This window comes from Microtus pennsylvanicus, chromosome 1, assembly GCF_037038515.1.
Source record: "Microtus pennsylvanicus isolate mMicPen1 chromosome 1, mMicPen1.hap1, whole genome shotgun sequence".
Lineage (NCBI taxonomy): Eukaryota > Metazoa > Chordata > Mammalia > Rodentia > Cricetidae > Microtus > Microtus pennsylvanicus.
In genome coordinates this window covers 15029095-15048333 of record NC_134579.1, presented here as the reverse complement: position 1 = coordinate 15048333, position 19239 = coordinate 15029095, and the positions used below count along the sequence as shown (strand labels likewise).

Sequence of the window (19239 nt, the reverse complement as noted above, 5' to 3'; positions counted from 1 at the left end):
GTCCAGAGTTATTGAACTCCCACTAGCAAGGATCAGTTGTTTCTGTGGGATTCCCCATTATAATCTTGACCCTTTTGCTCATATTATAGCTCCTCCTTTTTTTATGACTGGACTCTAGGAGCGTGGTCCAGTGCTTAGCTGTGGATCTCTGCATCTGCTTCTATCAGTTACTAGGTGATGGTTCTATGATGACAATTAAGATAGTCATCTATCTTTTGACTGGGAAAGGCAGTTAAAGCACTACCTCTACTATTGCTTAGGGTCATTCTGTGGATTCTTGGAAGTTTCCCTAGTGCCAGGTTTCTTGATAATCCTATATCTCCCTCTATCAAGATATCTGTTTCCTTGCTCTCCCTCTCTGTCCTTCCCCCAACCTGACCTTCAGGATCCCTCATGCTCTCCTTCCCACTCCCCTTATCCCCTCTTCACTCTCCTTCGACCCTTCACCATTCCTCTTCCAAGCTCACAATTTACTAAGGAGATGTATTCTATTCCCCCTCTACGGGGGTATCCATGTATGTCTCTTTTAGAATTCTCCTTATTTACTGGCTTCTCTGGGGTTGTAGACCATAGACTGGTGTAGGAGGAGAGGCCTCTTGTTGCTTCCTGTCTGCTCAGCCCTGAAATAATCACACAGAAACTGTATCGATTAAATAACTGCTTAGCCCATTAGCTCTAGCTTCTTATTGGCTAACTCTTAGATATTAATTTAACCCATTTCTATCAATCTGTGTATTGGTATGTGGCTGTGGCTTACTGGCTAAATTTCCGGTAGGGCTACATGGTTTCTGTCTGACTCTGTCTACTTTTTACCAGCATTCAATATAGTTTTTCCTGCCTACCTATGTTCTACCCTGCTATAGGTCCAAAGCAGTTTCTTTATTCATTAATGGTAATCACAGCATACAGAGGGAAGTTCCACATCAGACTGATTATCCTTTGCTTTGTGTCTAATATCCACTTATGAGTGACTACATACCATGTTTGTCTTTCTGGGTCTGAGTTACCTCACTCAAGATATTTTTTTTTTAGTTCCATCTATTTGCCTGCAAATTTTAAGATGTCATTGTGTTTTTACCACTAAGTAAAACTCCATTGTGTAAATATCCACATAGTCTTTATAAATTCTTTGGTTGAAGTGCATTGAGGTTCTGGCTACTATGCTACTATGAACACAGTTGAGCAATTGTTCTTGTGGTATGACTATGAATCCTTTGGGCTGGAAATATGGCTCAACCATTAAAGGGTAGGCTTACAATCAAAACTTATGTGTTTAGGTTTTAAGAATTGTCATGTCATTGTATAAATTGAAATTTCATTTTAAAATAATCATCTTCATTTTATTGGCAGTCACTGACTTGATATTATTTTTTGCCCTGGTCTGATGTGGGATTACCCTCTATACGCTGTGACTACAATTGCTTAATGAATAAACCTGCTTTGGTCCTATAGCAGGGCAAAATAGAGCTAGGAGGAAAAACTAAGCAAATTGGTGGTCCAACATGTGCTGACTACATCCATGTAAAACCTGAAAAAAACTTGGAAAGAAATTCTAGACACAAAAGAACAGAATTAAGAATGATTTCTTGGTAGCCATCATTTTTTTTTTCCTGCTGGGCTTTGTTTGCAGGCAGAGAGTAGGGGCTCTGCGAATTCTTTAAGAGAGGTCTTCCTGACTCAGCGGTAGCAACAAACACTGTGTGGCTCTTTTAAGAAGGCTTCATGGTTCCTGCTAGTTACAGGAACAGGTCTGGCACTTTCAGGAGGCCAAGCAATTGAGTGGGGTTTTGGATGCTTGTATGCTAGCTCCAGGTTAGGAGGAAAGGAACTGAGAGCTTGCATGCTACTCAGTACCCTGGCCTGGGCTCGGGTCTTCTGCACAGGCAGGAGAGCATGGAGGCTTCCCACGGCCATTCACAGAGTCATTCCCAGGCTGAGAAGTGCACTGCATGGGGGATTTAGCTTATACAGAGATTAAAAGGGTTTATATGTGTAACACCAGATTTTGTGTTACACCCTCAGTGCAGTTTGCGCGCCACTGTACCGAACGCGAGTCGGGCAAGGGCCTGGAGATTGAAAAGATCACACAGAGAGACCAGGGTCATTCGAAAGGAGATCAGCCGAATGCCCCTTTATTCAGCATTGGGGGAGTCCTTATCTACCAAACTGCAGCACAAGGATCTCCGCCCAGGCAGGTGGGAAATTACCATATCAACAATGGAGTAAATGCCCTGCAGCTAACCACCAGGCGGGGCAGGGAGAGCACAGAAACACACAGGAAGCTTAGTTAGCTGATCATAAACTGTACCTGCGAATGCACCCCAGGAATAAGGGAGACCAGGGCCCTACATATATGCTGCACAGTGCTACCCAGAGTTGAGGTGGTGAGCATGGTTCACACCCAGCAGTCCCAGAGTGGGCGGTAAGGTTCCTCTGCCTTACTGAAAGCCTGAGAGAGGCAGAGCCAGCATTCAGGGTCTCTGTGACTAAAATGCTTACCATTTTAAAGCGTTCCTGGTCAAAATGATTATAGATACACAATAAAGACAGATTCAGACAGAAATAAGTAGGCCATAGTGTGTTTAAAAATATATGTAGACTTGGGAGAGAGAAGAAGAGTATAATTATAAAAAGAAGTAAATAATTTCAAAAAATAAAACAAAGTCTTTAAAGAGACAGAGTACAGACAGTCATAGATTAAAGGAGTAAAGAAAAATAAGCCATGTAAAGATGGAATATACACAGATAGTTTGGATTATGTATATTGTTGAGCTTTCTTTGAAATTTTTGATTGGGAATGAGCTGCTAAGCTAAACATACATACATACATACATACATACATACATACATACATACATACATATATTAAAGGTATCTTGACTTCAAAATTTGGGTCTAAGGATATGTTGCTTTGGAAAAGAGGTTCTGATTTTGTTTCCACAGAGGATGAGAACCTGTGGATTCCTTCCAGACTAATGTGGTTCAATGAAACAAGACCCCCTGAAAGGTCTGCGTAAACCTGCAAAATTACTTTGCCCAACTAAAAACAGGACACAGTTTGAAGAGAACTACACCCAAATTCCCTAAATGCTTGTTGATAAACATTTGTTTACATTTATAAGGGGGATATGCTATAGACATGAATACTTTTCATTGATATGGATCTTGGTCTATTGATAAATTTAAGGTCAACTTTGTTATATATATATTTCTGCTCTTGATTAAAGTATTGTGTTTGTGCAATTCATTTAAAAAAGTAATTTATAGTTAAAAATACAGATTAATAGATAGTCATTTATAATAGTCAAACTTGTAGTCATGTTAGTTAGGTATTTATATATACAGAGATATATTCCAGAAGGGTAAATATTCTCCAAATCTTTCAAAGATGTGCAGAATATGGCATTTAAAATGTTTTAAGAGCTTAGGACTTTTCACGACAGTGAGACACATCTGTTCCTGGCAGTACCAGTCTACTTCAAGAGGAAACTGGGAATTGAAGAATCTCCTTATAGACTTTGCTAGTCATTTTGGCAAGAAATTGCTATTGCCTGGACTGCATAAATGTATGCTGTATGAACTGGACATGCAGAACCCACAGAAAAGTTACTGCTGAACATTCCATAAGATAGGATGGTCCTTCAGTGTACCTACTTCACAGAGGAAACTACCAGACATTCTGCATGAATGAAAGCAACTGATGGACTTTGCCATTAGAAGGCAGAACAGATCTTCAAATTTCCTGCTTCATGGAAAAGTCTGCTGGATACTATGGGCCTGTAGGCTAAAGATGGATGCCTCAATGTTACAGAAGAACAATGTTATAGAAGATAGGTATCTCTATCAATTCTAGAGTTTTGGAAGTTGCTTACAATGCACTTCTGGGGTCTTTGATGAAGTTGAGGAATAGGTAGTTATAGTTTTCCTTAGGTAAGATAAAGGATAAAGTAGATATAAATATTTGAACTCTAATTTTTTCTTGAAACTTGTTTTGTTGTATGTAATCTTGCTATGTTAAAGTTAAAACTTTTCTTTTTATTTAGACAAAAAAGGGGAGGGGATGTGGGATTCCAATCTATATGCTGTGAATATCATTGGTTAATGAATAAAGTTGCTTTAGTCCTATAGCAGGGCAGAATAGAGCTAGGTGGGAAAACTAAGTTGAATGCTGGGAGAAAATATATGGAGTCAAACAGACACTATGTAGTTGCTCCAGGAGACAGACATGCCAGAATCTTGCTGGTAAACCATGAGTCTTGGGGTAAAATATTAAATAATAGAAATAAATTCATTTAAGATGTAAGTGCTAGCTAGAAATAATCTTAAGGTATTGGCCAAGAAGTATTACAAATAATATAGTTTCTGGGTGATTATTTGGTGCCTGGGCTGCTGGGAACAAATGAATAGTCTCGGCCAACAATAGTCAATGCTGCTATTTATGTTTCTATTCATTTTCTTCTTGTGATGTATACCAACTGGAGCACAACTTTAAAACCACAGAGAAGGACTGTTTTTCTATAAGGAGAGAATAAATTCTCTATTGATTTTAATTGTCTTTATATCGCTCTTGGTAACACTGGTAAGAAAATATTGGATAAATTCATTAGAAAAATTATTGAAAATGCCCTGAGCCTTTTTTGATTGAATGGATGAATTTATTAAGTTGAAAGAAAGAGAGTGGGGGGCGGGGAGGCAGAGTTAGGTTACATAGCCGGTTCTAGGGAAGTTTGGGATATTGCTTATATCCATATCTCAAAAAAAAAGAAGAAAGAGGAGAATTAGGAGGGGAAGTAGGAAGGAAGGGGAAGGGAGGAGGAGAGAGGCAGAAGATAGATTTGCTGGAAGTAGAAGAAACTAATAAAGTTAAAACTTGCATTTGTCAATGATACAAATTTCTGAAGAGTAACTTTATTGGGTGTTAACAGATTTTGTTATATACAACTGCTCAAACATCATTTTATGCTTTTTAATTTTATGGGTGCTTTTCCCCCTAGGTTTAGGCATTGTAGAGCCATTGGGACATATAGATTTTTACCCAAACGGAGGAAAACAACAGCCAGGTTGTCCTACAAACCTTTTTTCAGGTACATTAAAAGTATTTTCATTCTTTTTTCTTTTATTGAAAATAGACTTTTTTCAGATGATATATTCTGAGTACAGTTATACATGATTCAAAATGATATGACAAAATAGCTTAACATTTTGCTATCATAATCTGTGGGTAATATTTTCATATCATATTTTTTGCTAATGACATAGAATAGTTATTGACAAGATATAAATTAAATTTATACAATTTAATACACATAGGTTACTAACATATACTACATTTAGTAATGGATGAGGACTCTTTTTGTGTGGTTTTAACAATTTTAGTTCATCATTTTAAGCACAAACAGGAATTTAAATTCATCTAGAACACATATATAGCTAAATATCTTAGAATTTGAGTTTGATCCCACAATCTAGCACTTATGATGAACACATTACCACATATACACGGATTTTTCAACCGTGACCACTTGGTTGTATCATACATTAGTAATGAATGGCCTCTGACTGTGGAATCTAGCTCACTTTGGCACCACGGCAGGTTAACACATGGTCAAATGCCACCATGGCTAGAAAAGTTCAAACTAATGGAAACATGTATGAAAGATTGGAAGAGGGAAGTGAGATCAGCAAGCTGTAACATCACTTGTTTTCAGAGACATGTTTTACAATAGATCAAATGTTTAGGGGTATAGAGTTAGAAAGGAAAGACTCTATAATAGTAATAGTATAATTGTAGCAGTGTACTTGTGTAGCCTGTTAAATTTAAAACAGCCATTCTTTACATTTATTACGTTATGCAAATGTCTTGTTTATTTCATGAGAAAATCATGCCCAATTTAAGATTTTAATTGGTTGATATGTAACTATTTTGTGGTCAATGCTTTGCATGTAAAAGAAACACAGAATTTAATATAACTTAATGGTCAGTATTTCTCTAATTCTCTTGAACTTGATTTTATAGTTGTTTTGCTTGTTCTTCTCACCCTTAAGGAGTTAATTACATAAAATGTGACCATCAGAGAGCAGTTTACTTGTTCCTTGCATCTTTTGAAACAAACTGCAGTTTTGTCTCATTTCCTTGTCTCTCCTACGAAGATTACAAGAATGGTTTATGTGTGGACTGTGGGAACCTTCCCAAAGACTCCTGTCCTAGGCTTGGTAAGGGAACTTCTATTTACTAAAATTCCTTTTGAACTTGAGTAACATCCCTGGGGTAGTATTTTAGACCGGAGGCTAACCTGTGATTCATAAAATCTGCTAATATATTATGGTTTGGCGGAAATTATCAATGGGGATAGCAATAGATTTAGATTATATATTTCCTACCATTTTTCCTAAGGAATTTGTCAACCCCTCTTCCTAGGCATACAGGCAGAAATTTCTATATTCCACATCTTTTTCTTTTAATAGGAAATCTTAGACCCAAGTGAAGAGATATGCATCATAGCTAGCTTTACATTTGGTCTCAGAAGATAGTAAAAAATTGCATGTGATTCATGCTTTCCATATCAGTAAGACATAGCAAGGATATTTACACTGGCATCTTTTGAAAATGAAAGTCAGCCAATGGAAAATACGGAAAAACAATAGATTCCACAAGAAGATAGGATTAAGTAGGAAGAGGTAAAGAGGATTAGGGTATGTCAATATATGATATAATATATATCAAATATATTTATAGTTATTATACATATAAATAAAATGTGAATGAATAAACAAGTAAATAATGTGTTCAAGTAAAAATAAAAAAAATAGAGCTTTAAAGAATTTCAGACACTGTTCAGTATTTCCCAAAGAAAATATTAGGTCTCAGCATGGTGTAAACATATCAATATATTGTTAGTATTATAGAAGGGTTTTCCTGAAATGTTTGCATGGTCAAAGCATCTCTAGGCATGGGACTGAAATGAACCCAGTGCATCAAGCTTTATTCAACCTTACTGAATGCTCATGGGGCATCGCTATATGAAGCATGATCCATCTAGGATTTGTCAAATCCCCATTTCCATACATTTCTTCTGTCCACAAGACCTATAAGTAAAAAATTTCATGTAATTCTCCCAATTAGGGAAATTTACTTATACTTCTAGATGGGATTGCTTTTCTGGTGGCATCATTTTTCCATCTGTGAGTCAAGGCAACTATATAGATTGCTTAAGAGCACAAGGTTGAACTGAAGTTAAAAATTCTGAAATTTAAGTTTTCTCTCTGTTATATGAACATTCAAAAGTTTTGAGGTAGATATAAAAAGGCATTTGGCATTATTTAATATGTTACTAATTTAGTATTCAGTATGCACAAATATAAGAAATACATTCAAAACATAGGATTTATTTTTTTTATTTTTATTTATTTATTTATTAAAAAAAATCTCCGCCTCCTCCCCGCCTCCCATCTCACTTCCCCTCCTCCCACTCATCTCTCCCTCCCCCCACTCCTCTCCCCTTCTCCCCACTCCTCTTCCCCTCTCCACACCCCATTCCCCCTCCCTCTGGAGTCTGAAGAGCAGTCTGGATTCCCTGCCCTGTGGGAAGTCCAAGGTCCTCCCTCCTCCATCCAGGCCCAAGAAGGTGAGCATCCAAACAGGCTAGGCTCCCAAAAAGCCAGTTCATGCAGTAGGATCAAAACCCAGTGCCATTGCCCTTGGCTTCTCATCAGCCCTCATTGTCCGCTATGTTCAGAGAGTCCTGTTTTATCCCATGCTTTTTCAGTCCCAGTACAGCTGGCTTTGGTGAGCTTCCAATAGATCAGCCTCATTGTTACAGTGGGTAGGTGCAACCCTCGCGGTCCTGACTTCCTTGCTTGTGTTCTCCCTCCTTCTGCTCCTCATTTGGACCTTGGGAGCTCAGTCCAGTGCTCCAATGTGGGTCTCTGTCTCTATCTCCATCCATCGCCAGATGAAGTTTCTATGGTGATATGCAAGATATATCAGTATGGCTATAGGATAGGGTCATTTCAGGTTCCCTCTCCTCAGTTGCCCAAAGTACTAGCTGGGGGCATCTCCCTGGACACCTGCGAGCCCCTCTAGAGTCAAGTCTCTTGCCAACCCTAAGATGGCTCCCTTAATTAGGATATATACTTCCCTGCTCCCATATCCACCCTTTCTTTATCCCGCAAAAACTGGAAACTTGGGGGTGGGGTGGGATGGGGGTAAGTGGAAATGGGGTGAGAAAAGTGAGAAGGGGAGAAAACATAGAATTTATATATGTATTTATATTATTTATATGCTTATGTATTATGGCATAATACAATATTGTAGCTGTAGGATAGTTTTGCGTCTTCATTCATGGAACTAAACTGCATGTTAAAATTTTATGCAACTCACTTATTCTGGTGAATTTGCTAAAAAGAGTTATGCAAAAACTTCTGAATATATAATTGTATAAAAATGATACAAGTGTATCTCAGTCATACTAATATATGTCAGGATCTGATAGAACTTTCAGAGAATGTAGTGATTTTTGTGAATCTTGAATGTGAGCTACTTTAAAAAAATATTGTAAAGCATCTTACATATTTCCAGCATACCTTTTAATCTATACTTGATGCTGTCCATTGACATTTAAGAACTTTAGTGATTTGGAGAATTTGTGTGCTACTTGATGGAATTCAATTTCTGTGCTTATTTCTTAAATCTTAGGTAACCAAGCTAAACCTTGGTGGAAAGAAGGTTTGAAGGAAAAAAAGGAAGGAGGGCCTTTCAGGACCATTGCATTTTTGGATACTAGCAGCAAAAATCCATTCTGTGGTAAGTGGTTAGAATTTACATAAATGAACATTATGCTCAAGCATATGTTATTTAGGGATAACTGAAACCTTCTTTATAATTAATCTTTAAGGATGGATTTGTCTTGCTTTCTAAACCTGTAAATTGAAGGGTCAAATTACTTACTTTCAAGCCCACCAGTTAGAGAAGTGTAATAAGATAGGCAATGTCAATCATGGGGGAAAAAGATAGAAAGACAATGCAGTCAACATTCCCAAGCCATTTTAGAATCAACCCAGGCTAGCTCCATTTAGTTTCAAGCCCTAGTTGGTCATGATTTCTGCACTCACATCTGCATCCTTTTGATGTTCTTCGCCTTTTATCTTACTTCTCCAGCTGCTTTCTTCATCTTTTCTTCTCCAACTACTTCTTGCCTCGAAACTTTATTTATAGTTCATAATTTCAGTTTCCTCCACATATATGTTAACTTCTCCATCTCTCACTCTTCATTATTAATATCTTTATTTCTAAAATAAAACCTACTGATGACTTTTCAGTAGTAATTTCGGCCAATTATTTTAAAAGCTTTAGTTTAGCATTGTTTGCCGTTTTGTGTGTATGTTTGTGTGTTCACATGTGTGTGTGTTTGTGTGTGTGTGTCCACACTCATGAATGCAGATGCTCATAGAGACCAAAGGCATTTAATCTCCCTGGAGCTAGAATTACAGGCATCGGTGAATCATTTGACATGTCTGCTGAGATTCCAACTCCTGTCTTCTGCCAGAGCTGTATGACTCCTAATCACTGAACAAAATCTCTCTAGTTCACTGTGAGCCCTTTTATTTTGGAATAGCACTTCCCTGCATGTATCTACTTGAGGTATAACAGCTCAGTAGGCAATGAGATGATGATTAAAGTTGGCAAGCAAATTTAGTTGTATTTATTAATGATGTCATTAAGAGACTTACAATATTTAAATATGTCCTTGAAAAAAATGTTGTCTTATGTTATTTTTCTATTTGATTTTATGTTTGCAGGGAAGTCATAATGTAGTGTCAATTTAACCAAATTATCACTGTACTCAAGACTGATGATTGACTGGCAGGTTTTTATTCTTCAAAATATGACTTTTTAAATGTTTTCTATAATGATGTGACTCATAGAATGTTTACCACAGTTCAGAGCAGATCCCACTCCCAAGAATAGTTGGGCAAAATAATCTCTAGTCAATAGGGAGAAAAAATTAGAAAACTCAAAGTTTGGTGTTGCAGAAGTTAGGGTAGGTGTGGTGGATGTGGGAAAAGCTAGGGGTGAGGATAAATGTGTCTGAAATTCTCGAAGAATTAGGAAAAATATTTTGGAAATAACCCAAAGAGAAGTAGAATGCATTTTCCATTGATAAAATTATTCTCTCTGAAATTTTTGTTTGCATAAAATATGGGACTATCATGTGTGCTTGTGTGCGTTTCCTGCATTTGTGACAAAACAAAATAAAGTTGTAATATAATAGGAATAATATTCTGCATTTTTATTTTGTAGCCTATTATTTTTCTCTCAGTATAATTTCTTATAACAAAACTGTGAAGGATGGCTCAATTTCATTTAGTGTATTAAGCCAGCATGACCAATTTTCATATCCGAGGCTTTATGAGTAAGTACCACTTTTTACTTACTTCTTTGAGAAATTAAGTGTTTGCTTATTTGCAGATCTACACATGGTTCAGTAGATAATGCAGAATTAATTTTCTAAATGCACAGGCTTACATATCATGTTTACCTATCATGTTCTAGTATTTCATTCTATGGGAAGACAGTGAATATGTAACAGGCAGCTTGTGTTTCACAGCTCATGGTCACAAATGTTAGAGGAACAGGAGGAGCCATTTTTGTTACATATTTGACCCTCAATTCCAATGTTCATCCTCATGATCTTGCTTGCTTATTTCCTGCAGATTTTATGAAATATGATTTTCGCAGTGTTGTAAAACTACAGTGACATCTAGAGTGGCACAAATTTAACATTTATAAAACTCCACACTACAAAGCTTCCAAATATATGTTGAAGTATCTTTCTCCTCAATTCCAAATGAATTTTTACATGTATATGACTGTATGTACATGTTTCTAATGTTACTTAAACGTCAAGTTCATTTTCAGCTCAAGTTTTCTGAATATCTTTTTAATCTTAGATAAATTCTTAAAAATTTTTTTCTCTTAAGCCAAAGAATGATATAAAGGATTTTTTGTTGTTGTTGTTTTGTTTAAAATTACTGCTTCCAATGTACTGGCTTAACTATCTAGAAAGGGAAACTGCTTTCATGTTTGCTGATTAAATGAATAATAAACTTTTTTTAGCTATTAATATGGTATAAGTTGGCTTCAATCTTTCCTGTTATTGGTGACTTTTGGGTTTTCAGGAGTCACAGTTGTTATCTCCAAAATTTACTGTCATTGCAGCTTAAGTAACAATAACATGAACTGGCCAGTAAACTAAATGTAATGTGTGGTGAGTCTTGGATCTGGACATATAGTAACATACAGATTTATTCAGTTGTCATCTATGAGAGAGGAAAACCTCCCTGACTGGAAGCAAGTTTAGTTATCAAACAATGGTAACAGCCTCGTTAATGTTACAATGATATTAACATTTAATTAAAAATCTGCAATGACATAAAAAATATAGTACATAGCCAAATCAAATAGTAGATGTGATATAGAACACAGAAAAATTTAAAATCTTGGAATTTATGAAGAAGATCAAAAGAAAAAAGTACAAGTTGACAAAAAAAACTGAAAAACTTCATAATGAAGTAAAGCTAAGAGTTTCCGTCATGGCTGCTATGATCATTCTCAAAAATGAAATACTGTGTCAACAACAGGAAAGTAAAAATTGAAATAAATATTTTAATATTTCATTACATAACTATAACTTTTAAATTAATAAGAGTCATTGCAGACGACATGGAAATGATAGTGTAAAAGTAATTTTTCTTCCCATTTTCACCTCTTTTCAGTCACTCAAAATAATATAGAACATATATAAGAATTTTATTCTAAATTCTTTACTTTTATCAAGGTCCATGTTTCATTAAGAGAACATTTTGCCCAAGCATGGACATTGATTATATATTGTATATTATAATATCAACTGCTGCTTAGTAAATAGTTCATTAATACAGATCTCTTAAATTGTAAAAAGTTTTTGGATATATTACACACACATATATAGCCTACTGTTTATTCTTACCAGAAATATACTGTTTGCTTTTAAATTAATTCACTTATCCAGCACATAACTTATGAGTAAACATATCCAGGTGTTATAGGGACATCTGCACACTTAAACAGAAATCGTGTTATTGTTCAGAAGAAAGTCACAAAAGACTGGTGAAGGCTAATGCATAACTGAATCTGTGTGGTGAGCTGCATGATAGATTAGCACCTAATGTGCTGTCAGAAGGCAGAAAAGGAGTAAACACATCTGAAAGTAATCCAATCCCATAAGCAAACTGGGAAAAGTTGCTTTTGGAAGGCTCAGAGAAGACAGAGTGACTAAACTCATAAATAGCACGTAGACCAACCTCCTAATACAGTTGCTCCGATTTTTTCCAGTAGGTAAGGAAATTTGTTCTGATTTACTTTGCAAACAGTGAAACACTGTGAAATAGTGATGGATTTTGCTCATAATGGATTCAGTCCACAAAAGGATAACATTATGAGGACATGTATATTTATGACAACATGTCAGCCTAAGCTTGGCTATTGTTTTTCTATTAGAGCTATTTGACATATGAACTTTTCTTTGAACACTAGAAGAATCAAAGAATCTTGAAAGACCATGCATTTCCCATTCAAGAACTGAAATGGGAATATTTGCTCTTTATGCAAAATGCCCAAGATTATAGAGAAAACACTTAAAATCACCTTTGACTATTGCACATATGAATGCTGAACTTCTGCTTGCATTACACTCCCTCTACCTCTTCTTGCCCCTCCTGATCCTTCTTCCTGTCCCTTTCCTCCTCCGCTTCCTCCCTTCCCCATCCTACTCACCTGTTCTCTACGGGATTTGTAAACACTCTTTTTTGGTTCATTATTTTATTAGTAAATTGGACTTCACTGGAAATGTACTGGCTCCTGATTTTTGTACAGATTGCTGTGGTGTGGTTATTTTTTTAAAGTCACTTAAAAGTACTTGGTTATTATAGTATGGTTTGAAGTGTAAGGTTTTATAAATTTAGGATTTTATTTATTTATTTTTAGTATATTGATTGTGCATATTTGTGTGTGTGGTGGGAGGGGGTACAAATGCTACAGCTTGTATATGGAGGTCAGTGGATATGTCATGGGCTTTCAGTCTCTGCTTCCATCATGTGGGTTCCAGGAATGAAACTCAGACTGTTAGGTGTGGTAGGCTTTACCCACTAAGCAATATCACCCACACTCATGGTAGGTAGGTAGGGAGAGAGAGAGAGAGAGAGAGAGAGAGAGAGAGAGAGAGAGAGAGAGAGAGAGAGAGAGCGACTTTAAATTAAAGCATATATAAAGCATATATTGTAGTATATATATACACTAGTATATATACACAGTAGTATCTATGTATATATTAGTACAGCAGATAGAGTTTAAATTAAAAGTAAAACCAAATTATGATAGTTATCATTCCTTCAGAAAGTCTTTAAGGATTGTTTACACTGAAATTGTCTGAAGACAGTGGGGAGAGTAAGAATTTAGAGACTGAGTGTGATAGAGAGAAGGGAAGAAGGAAAGTAAAAAGGAGAGGGGAGAAGAGAAGAGAAGAGAAGAGAAGAGAAGAGAAGAGAAGAGAAGAGAAGAGAAGAGAAGAGAAGGGGAGGGGAGGGGAGGGGAGGGGAGGAGAGGAGAGGAGAGGAGAGGAGAGGAGAGAACAGAAGAGAGAAAAGCCCTTGATACTAAGAAAATAAGAGTTCAGGCAGTTGGAAACCCTAGGGACAATGTGAATTTGTAGGTGGCATTGCTATCTGAGTTTATTGTGGGAAATCTGAAGAATCTGGATATGCTCTTTGAAATACATAAGCGATATACCAAATGAAGTTATATTCTGGGGGAAAGTGGGTACCCTGCCAGGGTGAGAATAGAGATGAACTTTGAAGTGAATGGTTACATCCTTTGGATAACCTAACTTCTGTGATGAAAAAAAAAAAGGGATAACAGGGCACAGACAATTCAAGCTTGGTCAGAAATGTTAGGGCTTCCACACCAAAGCTGCAATTTTGTTCTCTGTTCTACATAGATCCTTGCCTTTGTTTGACCACATTTTGCCGTACTTTTTTCTTCAATGAGGATTTCCGCGCTCTTTCCTTTTATCTAATTCCTTCTGTTTTCTTTTCCCCATTTGCTTCTTTCTTCTGACCCAAATCTTGTGGTTTCTCTGGTCCAAATTGCTTAGACCCTTAATTTTAGCTTCTGAGAGATGACTATAGAGAGGGTTCTTGGATTTGGACAAAACTATAATGACAGGAATTATGTTATAGACTCATATTTCTGCCACACAGAGATAAAGAATTGAGGAAAGGAGTAATAAAGAGGGTTTAAAAGTATGGTTTTACACCACAAATGATTAACTAATAGCTTTGTGATTTCAAGAAAGCAATCTGTATGATTTGAACCTAACTTTTCTTGATATGACCATTTTTATAATATCATTAAAAGGAGGTTACTGGCTAAATAAAGTTCAAGTGTGTGGTTTAAGCCTTGTTACTATCCTTGATACATTGAGAGTGATCATGAAATTATGTTTATAAAATAGTATTTTTCATTTTTAATCTCAGTATTTTATTGATATTTTCTTTAAAGAAAATATTCTAAAATGTGTTGGTGAATAACATTTTTCATTTGAAGTCCTAGTCAACTGAAGAAATTGCAGTGGCTGAAGAATGATCTATAAAGTCAAATACAGGATAAACAATCTTGAAGAAAATATGCTTTTCTACATGTTCATATGGAGATGCATACATCCTCACTGTTATTTTATTCTGTCTTGTCTGACCTCTGCTCTATAAAATTGTCTTGTGTTTCATTAACATTGCACTTATTTTAGAAAAGTATGTTTAAGTTTATTAACAAACTGAGAATATCATTTTTTTTCCTGCTTAGGAAGAGCAAACCATTTGATAATCTTAAAGAATTCAAGATCCTTGCTCTGTTCAAAAGAGATATTGTGAACATTTCATGCATTTATATCATATACATGCCGTCCTCAGATTCTTACTGTTCCACATGCCAATACAAATTCCAGAGTCTCATGTTAAAGTCACTTACCAATCCAGAAAGGTAGGAACTCTAAATTTTTATTACAATATTTTGTCTTAATATTAAAACTGCTTTTTATGTTTTGACTAAGAATTTATGTATGCAAATGTTGGTTAATTTTATTATAAAAGGATCTCAAATGCTTAAAAAAGACATAAAATGTATTTTTTATCTTAAGTGATACTTATGGTCGTTCATAATTACATTATCTAAGCAACAAAAAACATATAATAATTTCAAAAGGTATCGGTAAGGTTGAAATTGACACAATATAGTCCTAAAAGATTTATAAATATTTTCCTTTTTGCTTGTTTATTTTCAGCTGAAAAACAGTTTATTTTATGAGAGTTTAAGAGAAAAAGAATAGGACAAGAAAGCTGTAAATCTCAGCAGCTGTAGCGAGGACTGAGGCAGAGAAGAGAATAAGTAGAGAGACAAACAAACTCCGTTCTTTAAGTTAGGGTGGACAAGGTTTCAGGATGGATTCTTAACACCATTGAAAAAGTCAGGCACTGTTTACACAACTGCCATTCCACTGTTGGGTGAGTGATACAGGGGAATCATGGGACTTGCTGACCAGCTAGGCTAGTCCCCACAATAATCTCCAGGTTCCGTAAGACATCATATCTCAAAGAATTAATGTAGAAAATGATAGAGAAACATCATCTTCAGGCCTCTGTAAAATTATTTGCATTTAAATTAGTTTCTAGCCGGGTGGTGGTGGCGCTCGCCTTTAATCCACTCGGGAGGCAGAGGCAGGCAGATCTCTGGGAGCTCGAGGCCAGCCTGGTCTACAAGAGCTAGTTCCGGGACAGGTACCAAAGCAACAAAGAAACCCTGTCTCGAAAAAAAATATTAGTTTCGAACACTCTTCTGTGGATGTAGTTGAGTTTCATATATGTGTGTGTACCATGCACCACACATATGCACATGCTTCCATGTATATCCCGTGCATAAGTACATGCACCACACATACATGCTTATCCCACCTACATGCCCATAATAAAAGAAGTGGTTTGTGGATTGATTGTAATCTCTTTAGTTGGTTGTAATGTTTCTACTTTAATCCACTTTATACACACACACACACACACACACACACACACATATGGATCTCAACTCTCTTATATGAAAGTGCAGTACGGAAGATTAGTATTTATAGAAAGTAAGAACAAGAGCAATATATGATTATATGTGTGTATAGTGATATATAATGCCTGTGTAAGTGTGTATGAGTGTGTACGTGTGTGTGTGTGTGTGTGTGTGTGTGTGTTGAGGCAAGAGGTCAGCCTTAGATATCATTCTTCAAGTGTCATTCACATTTTGTTGAAGAAAGGGTCTCTCACTGGCATCACAGTCATAATCACTAGGAATCTCCCTCTGTCCACCTCTTCAGCGCTGAAATTGTAAGAAAGTGCCACTGTACGAGCCTTTTTATGTGAGTGCTGGGGATGCAGTTCCTCATACTTGTGTTACTGACTGACTAAACTGCTTCCCAATCTGAGAACAAGCATTTAGATCAGCTCTACATCCACAGAAGAGTGTTGGAAACTAATTTAAATGCAAATAATTTTACAGATTTCTAGTACGATAATATACATACATCAAAAGTCAGTAAAATGCTATTATAGAGACAAAAGGCAGTTTCTACCATTCCTGTGACTGAAGTGTATGCAAAAAATATCAAACCAGTAGATATCTAAGCAAGAACATTTGCCTTTCAAATACATGGTTGGAGCAGAATGTCATATCTTGAAGGACAAGGTTTGAAGTTTTCAACTACATTTGATTTGGTATTTATTTTTACAATAAAAACATTTTCCATTAACTAATAAATTTATTCATTGTAGACTATTTGGAAAATTTGTTTCATATGTAATGTTTCTGCTAAAATAGAATTATTAATGTTTTCTGCTTTTCCATCAACATTTTCTCATTTCATTTTTATGCCGATATATGCTGCATAAAACTCAGTCATAAGTAAGAAATAGGACAAAGCCATTCCTATATGCTCCAGTACATAAAACACATGGGTATGGGATTTTCTTTCCCAAAACATATACTATGGATGGATTATGATTATTTACTAGATTTATAAAATTTGGAGGCAATTCTTTTGACTCAGAGAAGTGAAAATCTAAAATACCTTGGGTATTTAAGGATGCTCTCAGCATCATCTTCTGGCCGGATGAAAGCATCCTTTCTGTTTAGTTGGCTAGGTAACCACTGTAATCATCGAGTCATATTCCTCTTTAGATATGTCCACACAGACAATACAAAGTCAGTGAGAATTTGGACTCTTCAGCTATTAGAGAGGTGCGCAACAAATGATGTGATCCACCTGACTTTACACACACTTGATGAGTAATTCTATCTCCAAAAGTAGTTATCTCCAGAACCTCCTCCCAGCCACTCCAAGTAAATTAGTTCTTTGTTTTGAGGGACCAAAAGAAATACACAGAAGAGGTGTGACCTTCAATGACTTCCAGAAAATTCCTTGACTGAAACTGATTTAAAAATTTAATATTAAATATTTCTGTTGGTGTGTATTTGCATAGATTGTATTGGGTAGAAGAATAGCACTTAATATCACAAGCAAAAATTTAGAATTCACCGAAGTTTATTGGTTCTGCTTTTTTGATTATCAGTTCAACTCTGACATCACCTGCTGCTGCTGGCTCATATTTTTCTAGATTATTATATACACAAGTTTGTAGGTCATTGTAAGTGTGTAATGTTGCACTTATCTCTTGCCTATATCAGTGAAACTTATGAACGAATAGACTTTCATTGTAAATTTTATAAGAAGCAGTCCAAGTGTTTTTCAAAGTAAGTATGTTTTGCATTTTGGCTGGCATTAAATATTTATTGCTCTTCTGGCAAGTGTTCTTTTACCATTGTCTTAGTTACCTTATATTACTGTGATAAACACCATGACTAAAGCCACTTAAAGAAAAAAAAAACATTTCAGTGGGACTTGCACTTCCAAGGGGATAAGGCATCTATCAACTTAATAGCAGAGAGCACAGCAGAAGGTAAGCAACAAGCCTTCCCCAACAAGGCCACACCTCTTAGTTCTGGCCACACCTCCTAGTCCTGGCCAAACCAGCACCAGCTGGAGACTAAGAATTCAAGTGCCTGAAACCTCTGGAGGCACTCATTTAAATCACCACAACCAGATTGGTTTTAGGGGCATCTTTTTATCTGCTTTAACTTACTTTCTAGTGTGGTTTCCGTAACATTCCTTCTACTGTGCCTACATTGTTCGTGAAGTCCAATATGACCTTTTGAAAATTCCTTATGCTTTCTTCATCCTGAAAGATAATATTTCTCACCATGTCAGAGGAGCAGCAGGTGGCAGCTTCCTGAGTTCAGTCCACTAGAATACAAGGCTCTGATGGGAGAATCTCAGATAAGCAAGGCCCTGAGGGCTTCGCTTCCATAATAACTCTTGCTACTTCTGTGTCTTTACATGGTGGCCACTGCCATTTTTCTCTGGTATCTGTCATGATGTGTATGGATGTGGAAGTATTCCCACTGTCTTTAATGTAGTATTATTAGCTCATGTAAATATTCAGTTCTACTGGGCATTTTTACCTGTGGGTTATTATGAAGATGATTTGCTCTTAAGCTGTACTGTTTAATTGAAGTAATGATCTAATCAATAGTAGTGATGATTTTGATAATTAAGGGTTTTTAACAAATGTGATAAGGGATTATGATAGTGGTTAGTTTAGTGGGAAAATTAATATAGGTAAAGATAGATTATAGTGTTATCCCTGCCCATGATAAAGCAGGAACTGCAGAAAATAGAAAACAGGAACAAGAGATTGTCAGTTAGGACTTCCAAGTTTGTAGAAAGGAGCTGTGGGCTGCATTCCTGCCGCCCTGCTCCCAGCTGCCTGGCTAGCTTATACCCCGAATTAACAACACACAAACTGTATTCATTTAAACACTGCCTGGCCCATTTCTATTAATGCGAGTAGCACCGCACCAAGGTGCGCTTACAGGGAAAATTCTAGCCTATGTCCATCCTGGGTTGGAGCTTCATCACATCTGCCTGGGAGAGCAGTGGCCTGGCATCTGTCTGAGGCATCTTACCTCACTTCCTCTTCCTCCCAGCATTCTGTTCTGTTTACTCCACCTATCTAATTTTCTGTCCTATCAGGGCCAAGGCAGTTTCTTTA

The 19239-nt window shown here is 36.4% G+C and overlaps 1 protein-coding gene across 1 annotated transcript in view; it reads left to right on the top strand.

The window, feature by feature from the left end:
* The window catches only part of Lipi (lipase I), a 46158-nt gene that overhangs the window by 5234 nt on the left and 21685 nt on the right, over positions 1-19239 (top strand). The window contains exons 4-8 of the mRNA XM_075953235.1: positions 4995-5084; positions 6046-6213; positions 8696-8803; positions 10301-10412; positions 14897-15073. Of these exons, the coding sequence (XP_075809350.1) occupies positions 4995-5084; positions 6046-6213; positions 8696-8803; positions 10301-10412; positions 14897-15073 (655 nt within the window). The remainder of the gene's footprint in view (positions 1-4994; positions 5085-6045; positions 6214-8695; positions 8804-10300; positions 10413-14896; positions 15074-19239) is intronic.